General features: G+C 41.0%; 1 protein-coding gene across 1 annotated transcript in view; it reads left to right on the top strand.

The window, feature by feature from the left end:
* tmem117 (transmembrane protein 117) overlaps positions 1 to 15696 on the top strand; it is a 97487-nt gene that overhangs the window by 32134 nt on the left and 49657 nt on the right. The window contains exon 3 of the mRNA XM_063002876.1: positions 4390 to 4519. Within this exon, the coding sequence (XP_062858946.1) occupies positions 4390 to 4519 (130 nt within the window). The remainder of the gene's footprint in view (positions 1 to 4389; positions 4520 to 15696) is intronic.

Below are 15696 nucleotides of genomic sequence, written 5' to 3'. Positions count from 1 at the left end.
GCTCATTTTAATCGAATATTTGCTTTTAATAGCTATTGTTGATGGTTTGATGGGTTAAATGAGTCTTCTTTATTTATTGTTTTATATTATTATTTTGTCAACTTTCTGCAGTTCATTAGTTTGACTGGCAGAAAAATTTCAAAGCATAATACTACCACTTCAGCTTTAGAATGTATGTATGTATGTCTTTTTAGGTTTGAACTCTAAGATTTGCAAATCTTTTTTGGTCTTTATTCAGTTACAGTACTATCTTAAAAAAGGATGCAAGGGATCTTGAAAAAGTTTCCGCACTTTTATATTTTGCTTGGAAACAATGATGGCGGGAGGAGAAGTAATTGGTTGTGTCTGAGAGACTGAGAGAGAGCTTATAGTCCGGATTTAGCGCCATCTGATTTCCACCTTTTTGGACCGCTCAAAGAAGCTTTAAGGGGAAAAAGATTTTCATGTGATGATGATGTGAAAGCAGTGGTGCATCAGTGGGTACATTTTGCTGATGGCATTAAAAAGTTGGTTTGACACTGGGAAAAATGCATCGGATGGTGACTGTAGAAAAGTGATTTAATTTGTTTTTGAATTCTTAATGAATAGAGTTTTAAAAAAGTGCGGAAACATTTTGAAGAACCCTCGTATATAATGTTTCAACTACACAGTATCAGTGTTTTTTGTATATATACGCTTATTCTAAATTTGATGGCTGATACCACTATCTCCTGCTAACCCCTCGCTATATGCTCAGTCAGTGTAGCTCTTCATACGTCATATGGTGGGGGGACTTTTTTCTAAAAAAGGTACTTTTTTTTTGTTGAGACAGCAACATATGGATAAAACTAAGTAGACACGGCTGCTAATTGCTGAGTTCAAGTGTTTAGTCACATGTATTATTAACAGATGTAGAAAATCAAATATAATAACTACTTTATATTTTAATATTTGTAGCAACTGTTTGGGAAAGGCCCCTTACTTATTTAGAATGACTGTGCCCCTGTGCAGATCACTGACTGCAGTGGAGGCTAGCATAACAGACTGCTGCACCACATGAATACCTGTATATACTGTATATGCATATACTAAACAGTCTATTGACTGAGAGACATTCAGACCCACTTAACAGGTACTGATGTTCTGGTGTTGCGCTGGGTGACTGAACAGTTGGACGTTGGTTTTTTTTAATTAAATTACTTTAATTTGAACAAATAGCATTAATCTAACAGTAGTATTTGCTGATTATCAGTTAATCAGTTACACATAAACATATTTTATTTAAAATGTTTTTTTTTTTCAGTCAAGGTGGGTATATTGCTGGTCACGCCTTCTCCGACCCGTGCACAGGCGCCTCTCTATCTGCCAATTAGGGTCCTTACACAGCGTTTGAATACCACTTGGCTTACTGTGTCATAAGCGGAAGAATGAAATGATCAATGTGCTTGTGTACACACACGCATATCACAGCTTTTCAGCAGCTTGTAAAGCTCCAACCTTTTGTGAGTTGCATGAAATTCAGAATCATTTTTAAAGTGACCAAAAAATGGATTTAACTCAGTTTGCAGTTGTAACTCAGTTACTACTGGAGTAATTCATAAACTGTAGTCGTTCGTAGTGTTACTGATGCATGATTCTTCTCAAATGAAATTACATGCAAACAAACACACCAAGAAAACCAGTGGTGTACAAAACCTGTCAAAATGACAAAACCATAAATACTGTTTTGAACAGACACACACACACAGACTTGCAGAAAGGAAACACTGTTCATTAAAGCACAATTACAGTCACAAATGCATAATTTAGTACGTTTTACATGGTTGTGCTTGTGTACTGTTTTATACAAAATAAATCCAGCAATAACACTGGTCAATAGAAACCAAATCTATTAATTATGTAATTATTTTAATAATTTATTATTTTAAAAATGCACACCAGTATTTAGTGATTACTTAGAGTTCAACTTTAAACTCAGCTTTGAGAAAAGTCCCACACAATGATACTTTAACTCGATTTCCTTGAAACATCAAGGCAGAGGAGAAACAGAAGGACATGATTACACATTCAGAGCAGACTCATTGCTATCTAAATCAATCTCATATTCTCAGAGACCAAGCAAGAGTTAGCCTGCAATGATTAGATTTTTTTATGCAATAATTTGATTCCCAGGGGAATGGAAAAGAAAAAAAGCTGTATAGGTTGTGTGTGTCAAAACAATCTCATCATATAAAGTCACTAGAAAACCCAAAGCATTGATTGCCAAGCAGATTAAACTGGTGTTCCACAGAGTACTGAATAGTTTATGTTATCTAAAACCCATTTACAGCTGGGTGAACCATCATTAATGCTAAATAAAGGTGTTGTACATGATGTGAATTCATGATAAAACAGTGTTGATATCTCGAATGTTGTGATAGTTATGTCCAGGTACCCAAGCTTTTCTTTTAAAATGTGCCAATAATGTTTTTTTTACAAGCTCCCACATGGTTAAATAATGCTTTCTTTAATTGTTACATTTCTATGCTTTTCTGCCACCTTCTAAAAAGTGCCCATGGTTTTGCATATTCTCCTTTTGTTTGCTTGGGTACCCTGTTTTCCCTTCACCTTACAAAAACATGACAGCTAATTACAGGCCCCTAAATGTGAGTAAGTAATGTTCTGTAATGTACTGCACTACTCCCAGTCTTCTAGTGGCACCAGACCCACAGTGATCCTGATCAGGATGTAATGGTTATTAAATTAATGAATACATGAATGAATAAACAAACTGATAAAAAATATGTCATTCATGGCCACTCAGGTGGTGCAGCGGTAAAGAGTTGTGGTTTTGAATACATTGTATCGAATCTCAGCTCTGCCTTTCCGACTGGGCTGGACAGCAGCATGAAAAATGATTGGCTGTTGTTCAGGGTTATAGGGTAAAAAAAAGTCAGATCATGGGCTGAGGAATAATGCTGATGGGGGTGTGGCCCTCCATACACAGTGCCCGAGTGTATGAACTTGACTCGTGCAGGTGAAAAATGCAGTCTGTACTGACTGTCTGTGCCGGAGGGGGCGTATGTCAGTTGAGAGGCGTCCTCAGTCAGCAGTAAAGGGTCTTAAACAGCAATGTCTTTGTACTTACAACTGCATCCTTGCCATTGCCAAATTAAAAACCTATACAGTGGTACCTCTAGATACGAGTTTAATTAGTTCCAGAGCCGAGCTCGTAAGTAGAGCAGCTCGTATCTCTAACTAATTTTCCCCATTTAAAATAAAGGAAATAGAATTAATCCGTTCCAGCCCTCTGACAAGTCCCCAAAATATCGTAAATTATGAAAAAATACACGTTTTTAATTAAGAAAAACACATGTATAAACATATAAAACATAACAAAATAAATAAATAAATAAAAGAAAAATTTATAAAAAACAGTAAGAAAAATGTATAAAATACGTAATAATCAGTATTATTATAAAAAGCACGCCTTGCTCATGCTTTTCTATTATCTCTTGCTTTAACTCAATCGACATCATCCTCTTCTTCTTCTCGCCATTGTCACTTGCACTTACTTTCTTGGGACCCATGAGAAGAACGGGATGAGGGGATGCTAGAGGATTGTGGGAGCGAGGATTGTGGGAGCGAGGATTGTGGGAGCGAGTACTGTACTAGTAGTAGTAGTAGTTGGGAAATTCCTTTGAAACGGCTCCCTTGCGCCGACGCGCAAACTAGCGGTAGCGTCCCCGAAGCTCCAACCCGGCTCGTATCTTGGATCTGGGCTCGTATCTAGAGCAGAAATTTTGTCCGAGCCTCGGCTCGGATCTCGAAAAGCTTGTATGTGGAGCAGCTCGTATCTAGAGGTACCACTGTACATTTACCAGCCCTTTTTTGTTTTTTTTACAATGTGATTGCATCCCTTACTATCTCTTCTCTTATCTTATTTTATCTTATTAGAATTTAAAAATCGGTACGGGGGCAACAAAATTTCAGTTTTTAAACTGAAATTGAAGACAAATTATGACAAGTTTCCTTTTATTATTTCTCTTTAAAAAAGACAATAAAATACTGTATTTGTGACCTTTTATTTATCTTAATAATGAATGCCCTTTTATTTCTGAGGTAGGTACAAACTATGCAAAACATTTTTGAATTAAGCCCAATTTGGCTGAAAAACCCTGAATCTGGCAACCAGGCATATAGCGCCAGTGACGTCAACCAGACGAGGTGTATAGCACCAGTGCCCTCTGCTGTTTAAAGTGAATATCGATTCATTTTACATGTTAAATTGATTTGAATTGTGGAATTTTTGAATCGGTTATTAACTGTCTTGTGGTGCATCGTTACATCCCTAATTTTAGTATGAGCTGTTCACATGTGTACTGATATGTGCACATTTGTACTCACAGTGTGTCATTCTTTGTGTACTAGGACGGTACCTACGACTGAAGATGTTTCGTGAAGATCATGGCTCCTGGATGACCATGTTCTTTAGCACCATCCTTTTCCTCTTCATCTTTTCGCATATCTACAACCTTCTTCTCCTTATGACTGGGATGGGGTAAGCCTTGCTTTAGTTTTTGTTTTGTCATTGTACTACTACGCTTTAATTTTTCCTTTAGTTAATAAAAGCCACAGTAAAATTTAATACGATTTTCTGTCAATGTTGACCACATGCACACACACACATGTATTGTAACGAGCCCACCTGCCGCATAGATCTGCAAGTGCCGCAGATTACAGTGTTATGCCAACCTGCCATGCCATTACTGACTGGTTCAAGTTATGGGGCATCAATGACTGACAGTGCCAGTTTCTTTAAATGGCAGTCTCTGTGCCTCATCAAGTGTTAATTTGCTGCAGCTGGGAGATTAACCCCAGTCTGGGTTTACCCTTTTTAGCTGCTGCTGGTTTCATCAATTTCCTTGTCTTTGTTTTCTCTCGAGAGATTGGGTTGCTTTTGGCTGGTGAACTGAGTAGCTGGTGCTGGTGTTAACTCTGCTTACGTCCCTTGTAGGGTGAACGTCTTTCTTTTTCTGGTTGAGCGTGAGGAGTGTGGTGTGCCTTATTCCGACTACTGTGCTCCCCTAACTCTTCTTTCTTCTCTCTGTTTTGGTCCTCTTTTGTATTATGTCCACTCCAATGCCCACTAATATCTGCAGATAGTGATTCTGAGACAGTGATAGTTTTAATTAGCAGGTTTGGGGATCATGTGAATAGATTAATATTCACTCTCTAAAAGTAGGTATATATTGTTATTTAAATATTGCATTGTCAATTTTGGATCAGTTTTATGAAGGAAGATGAAGGACCAATTTACAGGTCATTACCTGAGCCACTGTTTCACTGTGATGTCTTTCATTTCTGAAGTATCTGAAAGCTGAAAACGATCATATTTCTCTTAAAGATTAAGCATGTTTGTTGTACAGTTATGACCACAATTCATCTCCCCAAGGCTTCTTTCAGTTGACAGAAAACATACCAGCTGTTATTGTGCAAAAGACCTGATAGCTGTCACTGTGTTGTTTCTCATAGTACCCTTGATGATCTACAGTACACCTTTTGTATACTAGAGCTAAATGATGAACTTAGATATATCTTCTGTAGTCTAATACATCTATTTAATTAAAGGATAACATTGACTTCTTTTACACTTTAATATTTTGTCATTGTTTGATTAGCCTTGTCTTTTTTATATTCTGTACATAATGCATCTGTAACTTTACATTCACACTAAATATTTTATTCATATAAAAGTTTTTAACTTAAACTCAAAATAGAGCTGTGAATAAATGTTTAGTTGATTTAGTTTATTTTAACAAAAAATAGTAATTTTCTACCACACTTCCATCAAAAGTATTGTATTGTGATATTTCAAACTACATATGTACACTATATGGACAGAAGTATTGGGACACCTACACATTTCATATTTTTTTTTCAGGATGAGACACTAATATTGAATGAGAGAGCCTGGCATCTCATTTCTACTTCATCCCAAAGAGAGCTCTGTACAGGCCAGTCAAGTTCCTCCACACCAAACTCATGCCTTTATGGACCTTGCTTTGTGCACGGGGGCACAGTCATGCTGAAACAGAAAGGGACCTTCCCTTAACTGTTTTCACAAAATTGGAAGCATACAATTGTCCAAAATGTCTTGGTATGATGAAGCACTAAGATTTTCCTTCACTGGAACTAAGGGGCTTAGTCCAATTCCTAAAAACAATCCCATAGCACTAGCCCTCATCTACCAAACTTTATAGTTAGCACAATGCAGTCAGGCAGGTAACATTCTCCTGGACTCGTCTATCAGACTGCCAGATGGAGAAGTATGATTATTCACGCCAAAGATCATGTTTCTACTACTCCAGTCCAGTGCCCTCTTTAGAAGGACCAATTTCCTCACAAGTGTTTGTAATGGCAGAGTGCATGGCTAGGTGATTGATTTTATACACCTGTGGCACTGGAACTGAATGAAGCACCTGAACATTTGTCCATATAGTGGATAAAACTACATATAGTATTAGAAAAATATGAGGATACAGTGGAATAAAAAGGTACAATCCCCATTTCCAAAAAAGTTAGGACTATTTGTAAATTCCAATAAAGACAATAATGTTATTTTTTAATTCTTCTAAAACTTTATTTGACCAAAGTTCAAAGAAAATCTTGGACCTTTTTCATTCTTGCAGGTGGCTTAACCTTTACTCACGACGTGTAACCCACCCTATTACAATATTTTAATCCATGATATTTAGGGCCCTACTAAATTCACGGGAGAATGTGGGTAATTTCACAGACCTTGTTTTTCAAAAATCACAGATTACACAGATTTTTACACAGTGTCACATTTCACGGCAGTCATTAAATAACACTCGTAATAGAATCTATTGGAAGCTTGGAAATGATAGAATCAATAGAAGCTACAATAAACAGCACAGCTACCTTAATAGCCTCTAAAAGACGGATATTCTCATCCGTGTTTTGTCACACCATCTTCTGTGTCTACAGAATCGGTTGGAAGTTTTTCAAACTCAGTTACCCAAGTTGTGTTTTTAGCTGCTTTGGACTTTGACATCTTGAACATTTTGTCTAACCGATTTCTAGTGTTACCAAGCGTCTCGCATCCGGGTGTCTCGCATCCGGGTACTTTTTGCGTACTACATATTCGGACACACTACCCGCTCTCACGTACTGCTTTCACGTACTATTCAGTATGGAAGTATGCAATTTAGGATGCGACCTCAGTCAGAACACTACACAGCGATAAGTCTGTTACACTAACGTAAATGCCGTATGATTGCTAGGACTGCCTAATATTGCATATTGCGCCTCATATTTCATACGCTACGAAATGAATGAAAAATTTGAAATCGCTAAACAAAAATCTTTTGACTTTTACAGCAAATCTCATATTACAGGTGAAACTGCTAATTACATGGTCCGTGACGGCTGTGAATTAGGTAGGGCCTTAAATACAAGGTGTGTTCGAAAACCTAGGGAGCTCTGTACATAGACAGCATTTTACGTCATCCTACACGCGCACCCGAGATAGAGGCTGTTCGAAATCCTAGATGCCTTAATATGCTCACTAGTAAGGTATCTTAAAATTTCAACGCTATTTTGACTCGAGAACGAGTGAGCATCCGATGCTGCCTTAGCGGTGAAGGCAATCCCAGCATTCAATGCAGCACAACTTTTCTCACAAAAAATAAAAAACATGGCCACACCCTCTACTGCACTTCTTTCCCATGTCCGTGAAGGCACCACCAACCAGCCAGCAGAAGTCGTAATCGCACTAGTCTGAGAGAGAGTCCCCATCCGGCTTAATCCCGCCCCTATCTGAATAACAGGCCAATCGTTGTTCATGTGGCCGCTCAGCCTCAGCCGGCAGGCAGAGCCAAGATTCGATACGATGTATTCGAGATCTCAGCTCTGGTGAACAGCGTATGCTTTACTGCTGCGCCACCTGATTTTTAATTTGTATAAACTTGTACATGTGTCATTTATTTGCAAATTCGGGCTTGTCGAGCGAATTTAACCATTTTTGGTACACGGAGGGAGATGTTAGTTGACATGCTAGCGCTTTGTGCCAGCCCATCTCATTGGTTTGAATGGCATGAGGCTAACTGTGTTAGCTTAGTTAGCGAAAACTGATGGAATCGCTGTCTGAGTAGCGCGTTTGAATAACCTGCCTTATAAGTCAATGACTTATTAGAATCCTCTCTACTTAGGCAGCTGCCTAAGTCGGCAGTAAGACAGCAAGGCAGCTCACTAGGTTTTTGAACACACCCATACTTTAATAAATCTTGGTATTGGTACTATATTGCTTTGTATAAACTTGTTTGCATTCCACTTTTTACATAAAATTTTAAGAGCTTAAGGAAGGGAGTCCTTTTCTATTTTCCCCCACTTTTTCCCCCAGTTTATCTCCCCTAATCTAGTCGTGTCCAATTACCCTGAATGCGTCCTCTATACTGATTCGACCCTTCACCGCTGACTGAGGATGCCTCTCAACTGACATACACCCCCTCCAGCACATACAGTCAGTACAGATAGTGCATTTTTCACCTGCACGAGTCGAATTCATACACTGACCGTATGTTCCGAGAGAGCTCCGCTGATGACGTCAGCGTGTTTACGGAAGCGGTTGTGGGATTTGTTGGGAAACTGGTGGACGATACGGTGGAGAAAACCGTAGTGAAAACTTTTCCCAACCAGAAGCCGTGGGTGGATAAAACCGTCCGCGACGCTCTGAACTCTCGCACCGCTGCCTACAACGCGGGGCTCATCAGCGGTAACATGGAGGAATATAAAGCTGCGTCTTACGGAGTACGGCGAGCGGTGAAGGAGGCGAAGCGGCGCTACGGGGAGAAGATAGAGACACAGTTCCAGCAGAGTGACTCTAGAACCCTGTGGCGGGGACTACGGACCATCACGGACTACAGAAGCCCACCCTCCAGACTGGTGAGTGCGGACGCGTCTCTGGCAACCGAGCTGAACACTTTCTACGCTCGCTTCGAGGCTGCAGCCGGCAACGCTAACAGCGCTAACGATGCTATCAGTGCTAACGATGCTATCAGCGCTACCGGTGTGACCAGCATGCAGACGGAGCTCGTCGAGACGCAGAGACCCCTCATCATCAGGGAGAGTGATGTACGGAGAGCTTTCAGGAGAGTGAACACCAGGAGAGCAGCAGGACCGGACGGGATCGCCGGCCGAGTCATCAAAGCCTGCGCGGACCAGCTAGCACCGGTGTTCACGGTGATCTTCAACCTGTCCCTGACCCAGTGCATCGTACCAGCGTGCTTCAAACAGTCCGTCATCGTTCCAGTCCCGAAGAAGAACCAGCCAGCCTGCCTCAATGACTTTCGCCCAGTGGCCCTGACATCAGTCGTGATGAAGTGCTTCGAGAGGATCATCAGAGACTTCATCACTTCATCACTTCCGGACTCTATGGACCCTTTACAGTTTGCATACCGCCACAACCGTTCCACAGATGATGCCATCACCTACCTCCTTCACACCACATTAACACACCTGGACGCTGGGAGGGGTAATTATGTTAAAATGCTGTTTGTTGACTACAGCTCAGCATTTAACACGATTATCCCCTCTACACTAACCATCAAGTTGGAGAACCTGGGACTTCATCCATCCTTGTGTCACTGGATCTCTAACTTTTTGACGGACAGAACACAAGCTGTGCGGGTAGGTAAACACATCTCACCCACACTCACCCTTAGCACTGGTGCCCCCCAGGGCTGTGTCCTGAGCCCCCTGCTGTACTCGCTGTACACACATGACTGTGTGGCCACTTCCAGCTCTACCACCATTGTCAAGTTTGCTGACGACACTGTTGTGGTGGGCCTGATCTCTAACAACGATGAGAGGGCCTACCTAGAGGAGATTAAACACCTGGAGGACTGGTGCCAGGACAACAATCTCCTCCTCAACGTCAGCAAGACAAAGGAGCTGGTAGTGGACTGCAGCAGAAAGCAGGAGAGGAACTATCACCCCGTTATGATCAGTGGCACCGCAGTGGAAAGAGTGGACAGTTTCAAGTACCTTGGAGTTCACATCTCTGAGGACCTGTCATGGTCCTGCCACACCACTGCGCTGGCAAAGAAGGCCCGTCAGCGTCTTTATCACCTCAGACGCTTGAGGGACTTCAAACTACCATCCAAGGTGCTTCGTAACTTCTACACCTGCACCATTGAATCCATCATAACGGGAAACATCACAACCTGGTTCGGAAACAGCACCAAGCAGGATCAGCAGGCTCTACAAAGGGTGGTGCGTTCAGCTGAGCGCATAATCCGGACCGAGCTTCCTGACCTGCAGTCCATATACAGGAAACGGTGCTGGACAAGGGCCAGGAGGATAGTAAAGGACCCCAGTCATCCCAGTAATGGACTGTTTTCTTTGTTACAGTCTGGGAGGCGTTTTCGTGCTCTAAAAGCCAAAACGGAGAGGATGAGAAGAAGCTTTTTCCCACAAGCTATTCGTGTCCTCAACGAAAACAGCATTTAGGACCATTTACACAATGTGCACAATCTAATTTATATCTGTATGTATGTGTATATATGTGGACATATGTATGTGTATATAAGTATATGCGTGTATACTGTTATGTGTATATGTATGTATATGTATAGATTAGTACTGTGTATTTATTATTTATCACATCTGTATAGCATTATGTAGCATCATGTTGCACAGTTTCTGCACTACTTGTCACTTGTTCACTTTAAACTGCCCTTTGTAATTATATTGTAATTCTTCTGATGTTCACTTTACTTTAAATTGCTCTTTTAATTATATTGTTAATTTTTCTAATGTCTTAACTCTTACTTTTAAAAACTTTTTATATTTTGTTGTATAATATATATATTTTTTTAAACTATTTTGTAATTACTGTGGCGGAGCAGTCACTAAAGCATTTCACTGCCAGTTGTACTGTGTATGACCATGTACAGTGTATCACAAAAGTGAGTACACCCCTCACATTTCTGCAGATATTTAAGTATATCTTTTCATGGGACAACACTGACAAAATGACACTTTGACACAATGAAAAGTAGTCTGTGTGCAGCTTATATAACAGTGTAAATTTATTCTTCCCTCAAAATAACTCAATATACAGCCATTAATGTCTAAACCACCGGCAACAAAAGTGAGTACACCCCTTAGTGAAAGTTCCTGAAGTGTCAATATTTTGTGTGGCCACCATTATTTCCCAGAACTGCCTTAACTCTCCTGGGCATGGAGTTTACCAGAGCTTCACAGGTTGCCACTGGAATGCTTTTCCACTCCTCCATGACGACATCACGGAGCTGGCGGATATTCGAGACTTTGCGCTCCTCCACCTTCTGCTTGAGGATGCCCCAAAGATGTTCTATTGGGTTTAGGTCTGGAGACATGCTTGGCCAGTCCATCACCTTTACCCTCAGCCTCTTCAATAAAGCAGTGGTCGTCTTAGAGGTGTGTTTGGGGTCATTATCATGCTGGAACACTGCCCTGCGACCCAGTTTCCGGAGGGAGGGGATCATGCTCTGCTTCAGTATTTCACAGTACATATTGGAGTTCATGTGTCCCTCAATGAAATGTAACTCCCCAACACCTGCTGCACTCATGCAGCACCAGACCATGGCATTCCCACCACCATGCTTGACTGTAGGCATGACACACTTATCTTTGTACTCCTCACCTGATTGCCGCCACACATGCTTGAGACCATCTGAACCAAACAAATTAATCTTGGTCTCATCAGACCATAGGACATGGTTCCAGTAATCCATGTCCTTTGTTGACATGTCTTTAGCAAACTGTTTGCGGGCTTTCTTGTGTAGAGACTTCAGAAGAGGCTTCCTTCTGGGGTGACAGCCATGCAGACCAATTTGATGTAGTGTGCGGCGTATGGTCTGAGCACTGACAGGCTGACCCCCCACCTTTTCAATCTCTGCAGCAATGCTGACAGCACTCCTGCGCCTATCTTTCAAAGACAGCAGTTGGATGTGACGCTGAGCACGTGCACTCAGCTTCTTTGGACGACCAACGCGAGGTCTGTTCTGAGTGGACCCTGCTCTTTTAAAACGCTGGATGATCTTGGCCACTGTGCTGCAGCTCAGTTTCAGGGTGTTGGCAATCTTCTTGTAGCCTTGGCCATCTTCATGTAGCGCAACAATTCGTCTTTTAAGATCCTCAGAGAGTTCTTTGCCATGAGGTGCCATATTGGAACTTTCAGTGACCAGTATGAGAGAGTGTGAGAGCTGTACTACTAAATTGAACACACCTGCTCCCTATGCACACCTGAGACCTAGTAACACTAACAAATCACATGACATTTTGGAGGGAAAATGACAAGCAGTGCTCAATTTGGACATTTAGGGGTGTAGTCTCTTAGGGGTGTACTCACTTTTGTTGCCGGTGGTTTAGACATTAATGGCTGTATATTGAGTTATTTTGAGGGAAGAATAAATTTACACTGTTATATAAGCTGCACACAGACTACTTTTCATTGTGTCAAAGTGTCATTTTGTCAGTGTTGTCCCATGAAAAGATATACTTAAATATCTGCAGAAATGTGAGGGGTGTACTTACTTTTGTGATACACTGTATGTGACAAATAAACCTTGATTTGATTTGATTTGATTTGACGGGCACTGTGTATGGAGGGCCACACCCCCATCAGCATTATTCCTCAGCCCTGTGCAGGCGCCATCAGTCAGCCAGCAGGGGCCGCAGTTACACCAGTTATGAGGACCTATGATCCGACTTTTTTACCCTCTAACCCTGAACAACAGCCAATCGTTGTTCATGCTGCCGCCCAGTCGGAAAAGCAGAGCTGAGATTCTATATGATCTATTCAAACCCCAACTCTGGTGCTCTAGCGTACTTTACCGCTGTGCCACCTGAGCGGCGGGGAGTCCTTTACTTATACTGGTATTTTTTTTTTTTAAGATTGATGTAGCAAAAAATAATTGATATGGATACATCTTTGTTCGGTTTTATGCCCCTGTCAGGTAGTCATTGTGAAATATTGTGAAATTTCGTCGCTTTGATACAGTATTTGGGTCATTTAGCACAAATTGCTGAGGTTACGCTTATATGACCAGGTGATTTCTCACAGTTTCAGAGCTATATAGAGATATATGCATCCATCATAGCTACTTGCTCTGATTGGGTGAGGAACGGAAAATGTGTCACTGCAGATAGCTGGTCAATAAAAAATTGCCTCAGTAATATTGCCAGCTTAATATTCTTTTACAAACATGCGTAAATATGTTCTTGTTTTTTATATTTTGTTTTGTTTTATAACAGCTTGAATTGTGAATTTGGCACAGCAGCCGTTTTGCTACTAGCCTCCGTTGATACTAGCCTCAAACCAAATGTATTTATTTAGTACATGTCACAGCCAATGGGTGGTGCTGTGGCACAATGGGTGAATACAAAAGCCTATAGTAATATTCTGGACGTTTTGCTCATTGTCTCAAGTCTTTCTCTCTGTCCTCTTCTCTCTCCTTTTTACTTTCCCTTCATCTTTTTCCCCACCATCCTGTCGTGTTCTCTGTGAGAATTGTTTTTGCTCTGTCATGAGAAATTAGTGTTTACACCTGTGTAGACAACAGACATGTGGGAAGCTCAGCATGCTGTGCTGCAGGATACCTACTGCAGACACTCACTGCATGAGCACTGCTAAAAGATTTTCTTTAAAAGACACTGTTTTAAAATATGATTAGATTGGCTACAGTTGTAATAAAAAATAAGCTGCATATTAATAAAATGTCCAACATAGTTTTTTACGCCATCATAGTTTTTATTTGTCACAAATAAAACATTGCTACCTCTTTCACTGAATCATCTTACGATACTGTGGGAGCAAAACAGAAAAACACAACGTGCTGCTGATGTTCACATTAGCTCACACTAGAGCCAATATTCTACCCAGGACACTATTTCTGTATTATTTATTTAGAGCTGGGTGGTATGACAGTACATTCGGTATTTTTTTTCTATTTTATTTATGCATTTTCTCCCAATTTAGAGTAGTAAATTTGTCTTCTGCTGCTGGGGGATCCCCGATTTCAGTCGAGGTGGGTATATTGCTGCTCACGCCTCCTCCGACCGGTGCGCAGCGGAACCCTTTTTCACTTACGCACTCTGCACAGGCGCCTCTCTATCTTTCAATCAGGGTCCTTACACAGAGTTTGAAGACCCCACCCACATAGTCCAGTCATCCCGCCCTAGCAGAGCCATGTCTGCTACAGGCACTGCCATTTATGCCTGCTAGATGGCGCCCAGCTGACCGGTGGCAACGCAGAGTTTCGAACCGAGGAGTTCAGAATCTTGCTAGCGGATTATCCCACTGCACCACCTGGATGCCCGTTATACCAGCTTTGATTCCTCGTACGGTATGGATTGTTCATATACCGCCATACCAAAGCACAGTTAATACAACAGCTGTAGGCTTTAATAGGCAGCAAATCATATAATATTGTTCGCCACTAAAAGAGTGTTCGCCGTGCAGATTAGTTACAGCTCACTTGTTAACCAGGTAGCGTTAGCACAACAGTGCAGATTAGTTACAGCTCACTTGTTAACCAGGTAGCGTTAGCACAACAGTGTTAACAGATGAGAGAGGTTCTCAATATGATGCAGGGCCGGCGCTAGGGGGGGGCTGAGGGGGGCATTGCCCCCCCAAATTGTGTCTTTGCCCCCCCAAGCACAATGCAAGCAACGGCTATTTTTAAAATTATCTCTGAACCAATCACAAAAATGCATTTTGTTTTACAGTGTGAAGATATTTCCTTGCTTATTCCTGATTGGCTCTTTGAGTCATATAGAAATCGGCAGACTGCCCCAAACAGTTCAGTTCGGCAGTATATGTTCTGTTAGTGTGAGCGAGAGGCAGGTATACTGGTAAACACTTTTTTTTTACAGAATTAGTATTCTTTTGTTTTCTTTATATTTTAATTTCCCAATAATATAAATATTCTCACTCATTCCTATTTCCACGTTTGAATATTCTCAGTCTGTGTGTTGGTACATTTGTCAGCTTTGACTTAAATTTGTATTAAAGCCTTTCAAGAAATAGAGTTGTTCTATTAGTAATGGCAATTTAATTAAGGGGGCGTATTAAAATGAAATACAATTAGATAATCTTTTTTCTCCATTTACATAATCAACATGTATTTTTTAATCATTGGGTTTTAAGTTTAAGTTCGAAAACATGCATTTTTATTTCTTTACCTCATACATCACTTTAAGCCAGTATCAATAGCTTGGCTGTCATCATTCATGCACAAATCAAGCCTTGAATATATTTCTGGCTTCAAAAACATGACTATCAACATGCCCCCTCATTAGGTTTTACTGCCCCCCCAAGCAAAGCAGTCCAGAACCGGGGCTGATATGATGGAACAAAATAAACAAAAACTGTGTCAGCTTTTTAATTATTTAGTTATGTTACTACTGGGGCAAAAATACTTCAGTTTAATTGCTATATCGACATTATATCAACAACACAGAAGCAAGCTGGAAGCGTAGATATATAAAGTCATCGGCTGCGTCCGAAATCGCATACGTACTAGGTACGTACTAGCTTCGAGGAAGTATACACTGCTCGGCCAGTAAAGCAGTAAGCTCTTTCAGTACACAAGTGTGTAGTATGCACGCAACCTCATACGTACTACGTCCGCCATCTTACCAACGTCACGTGATGCATGACGTCTCATC

This window comes from Trichomycterus rosablanca, chromosome 1, assembly GCF_030014385.1.
Source record: "Trichomycterus rosablanca isolate fTriRos1 chromosome 1, fTriRos1.hap1, whole genome shotgun sequence".
Classification (NCBI taxonomy): domain Eukaryota; kingdom Metazoa; phylum Chordata; class Actinopteri; order Siluriformes; family Trichomycteridae; genus Trichomycterus; species Trichomycterus rosablanca.
This window is presented reverse-complemented; position numbering and strand designations above follow the sequence as displayed.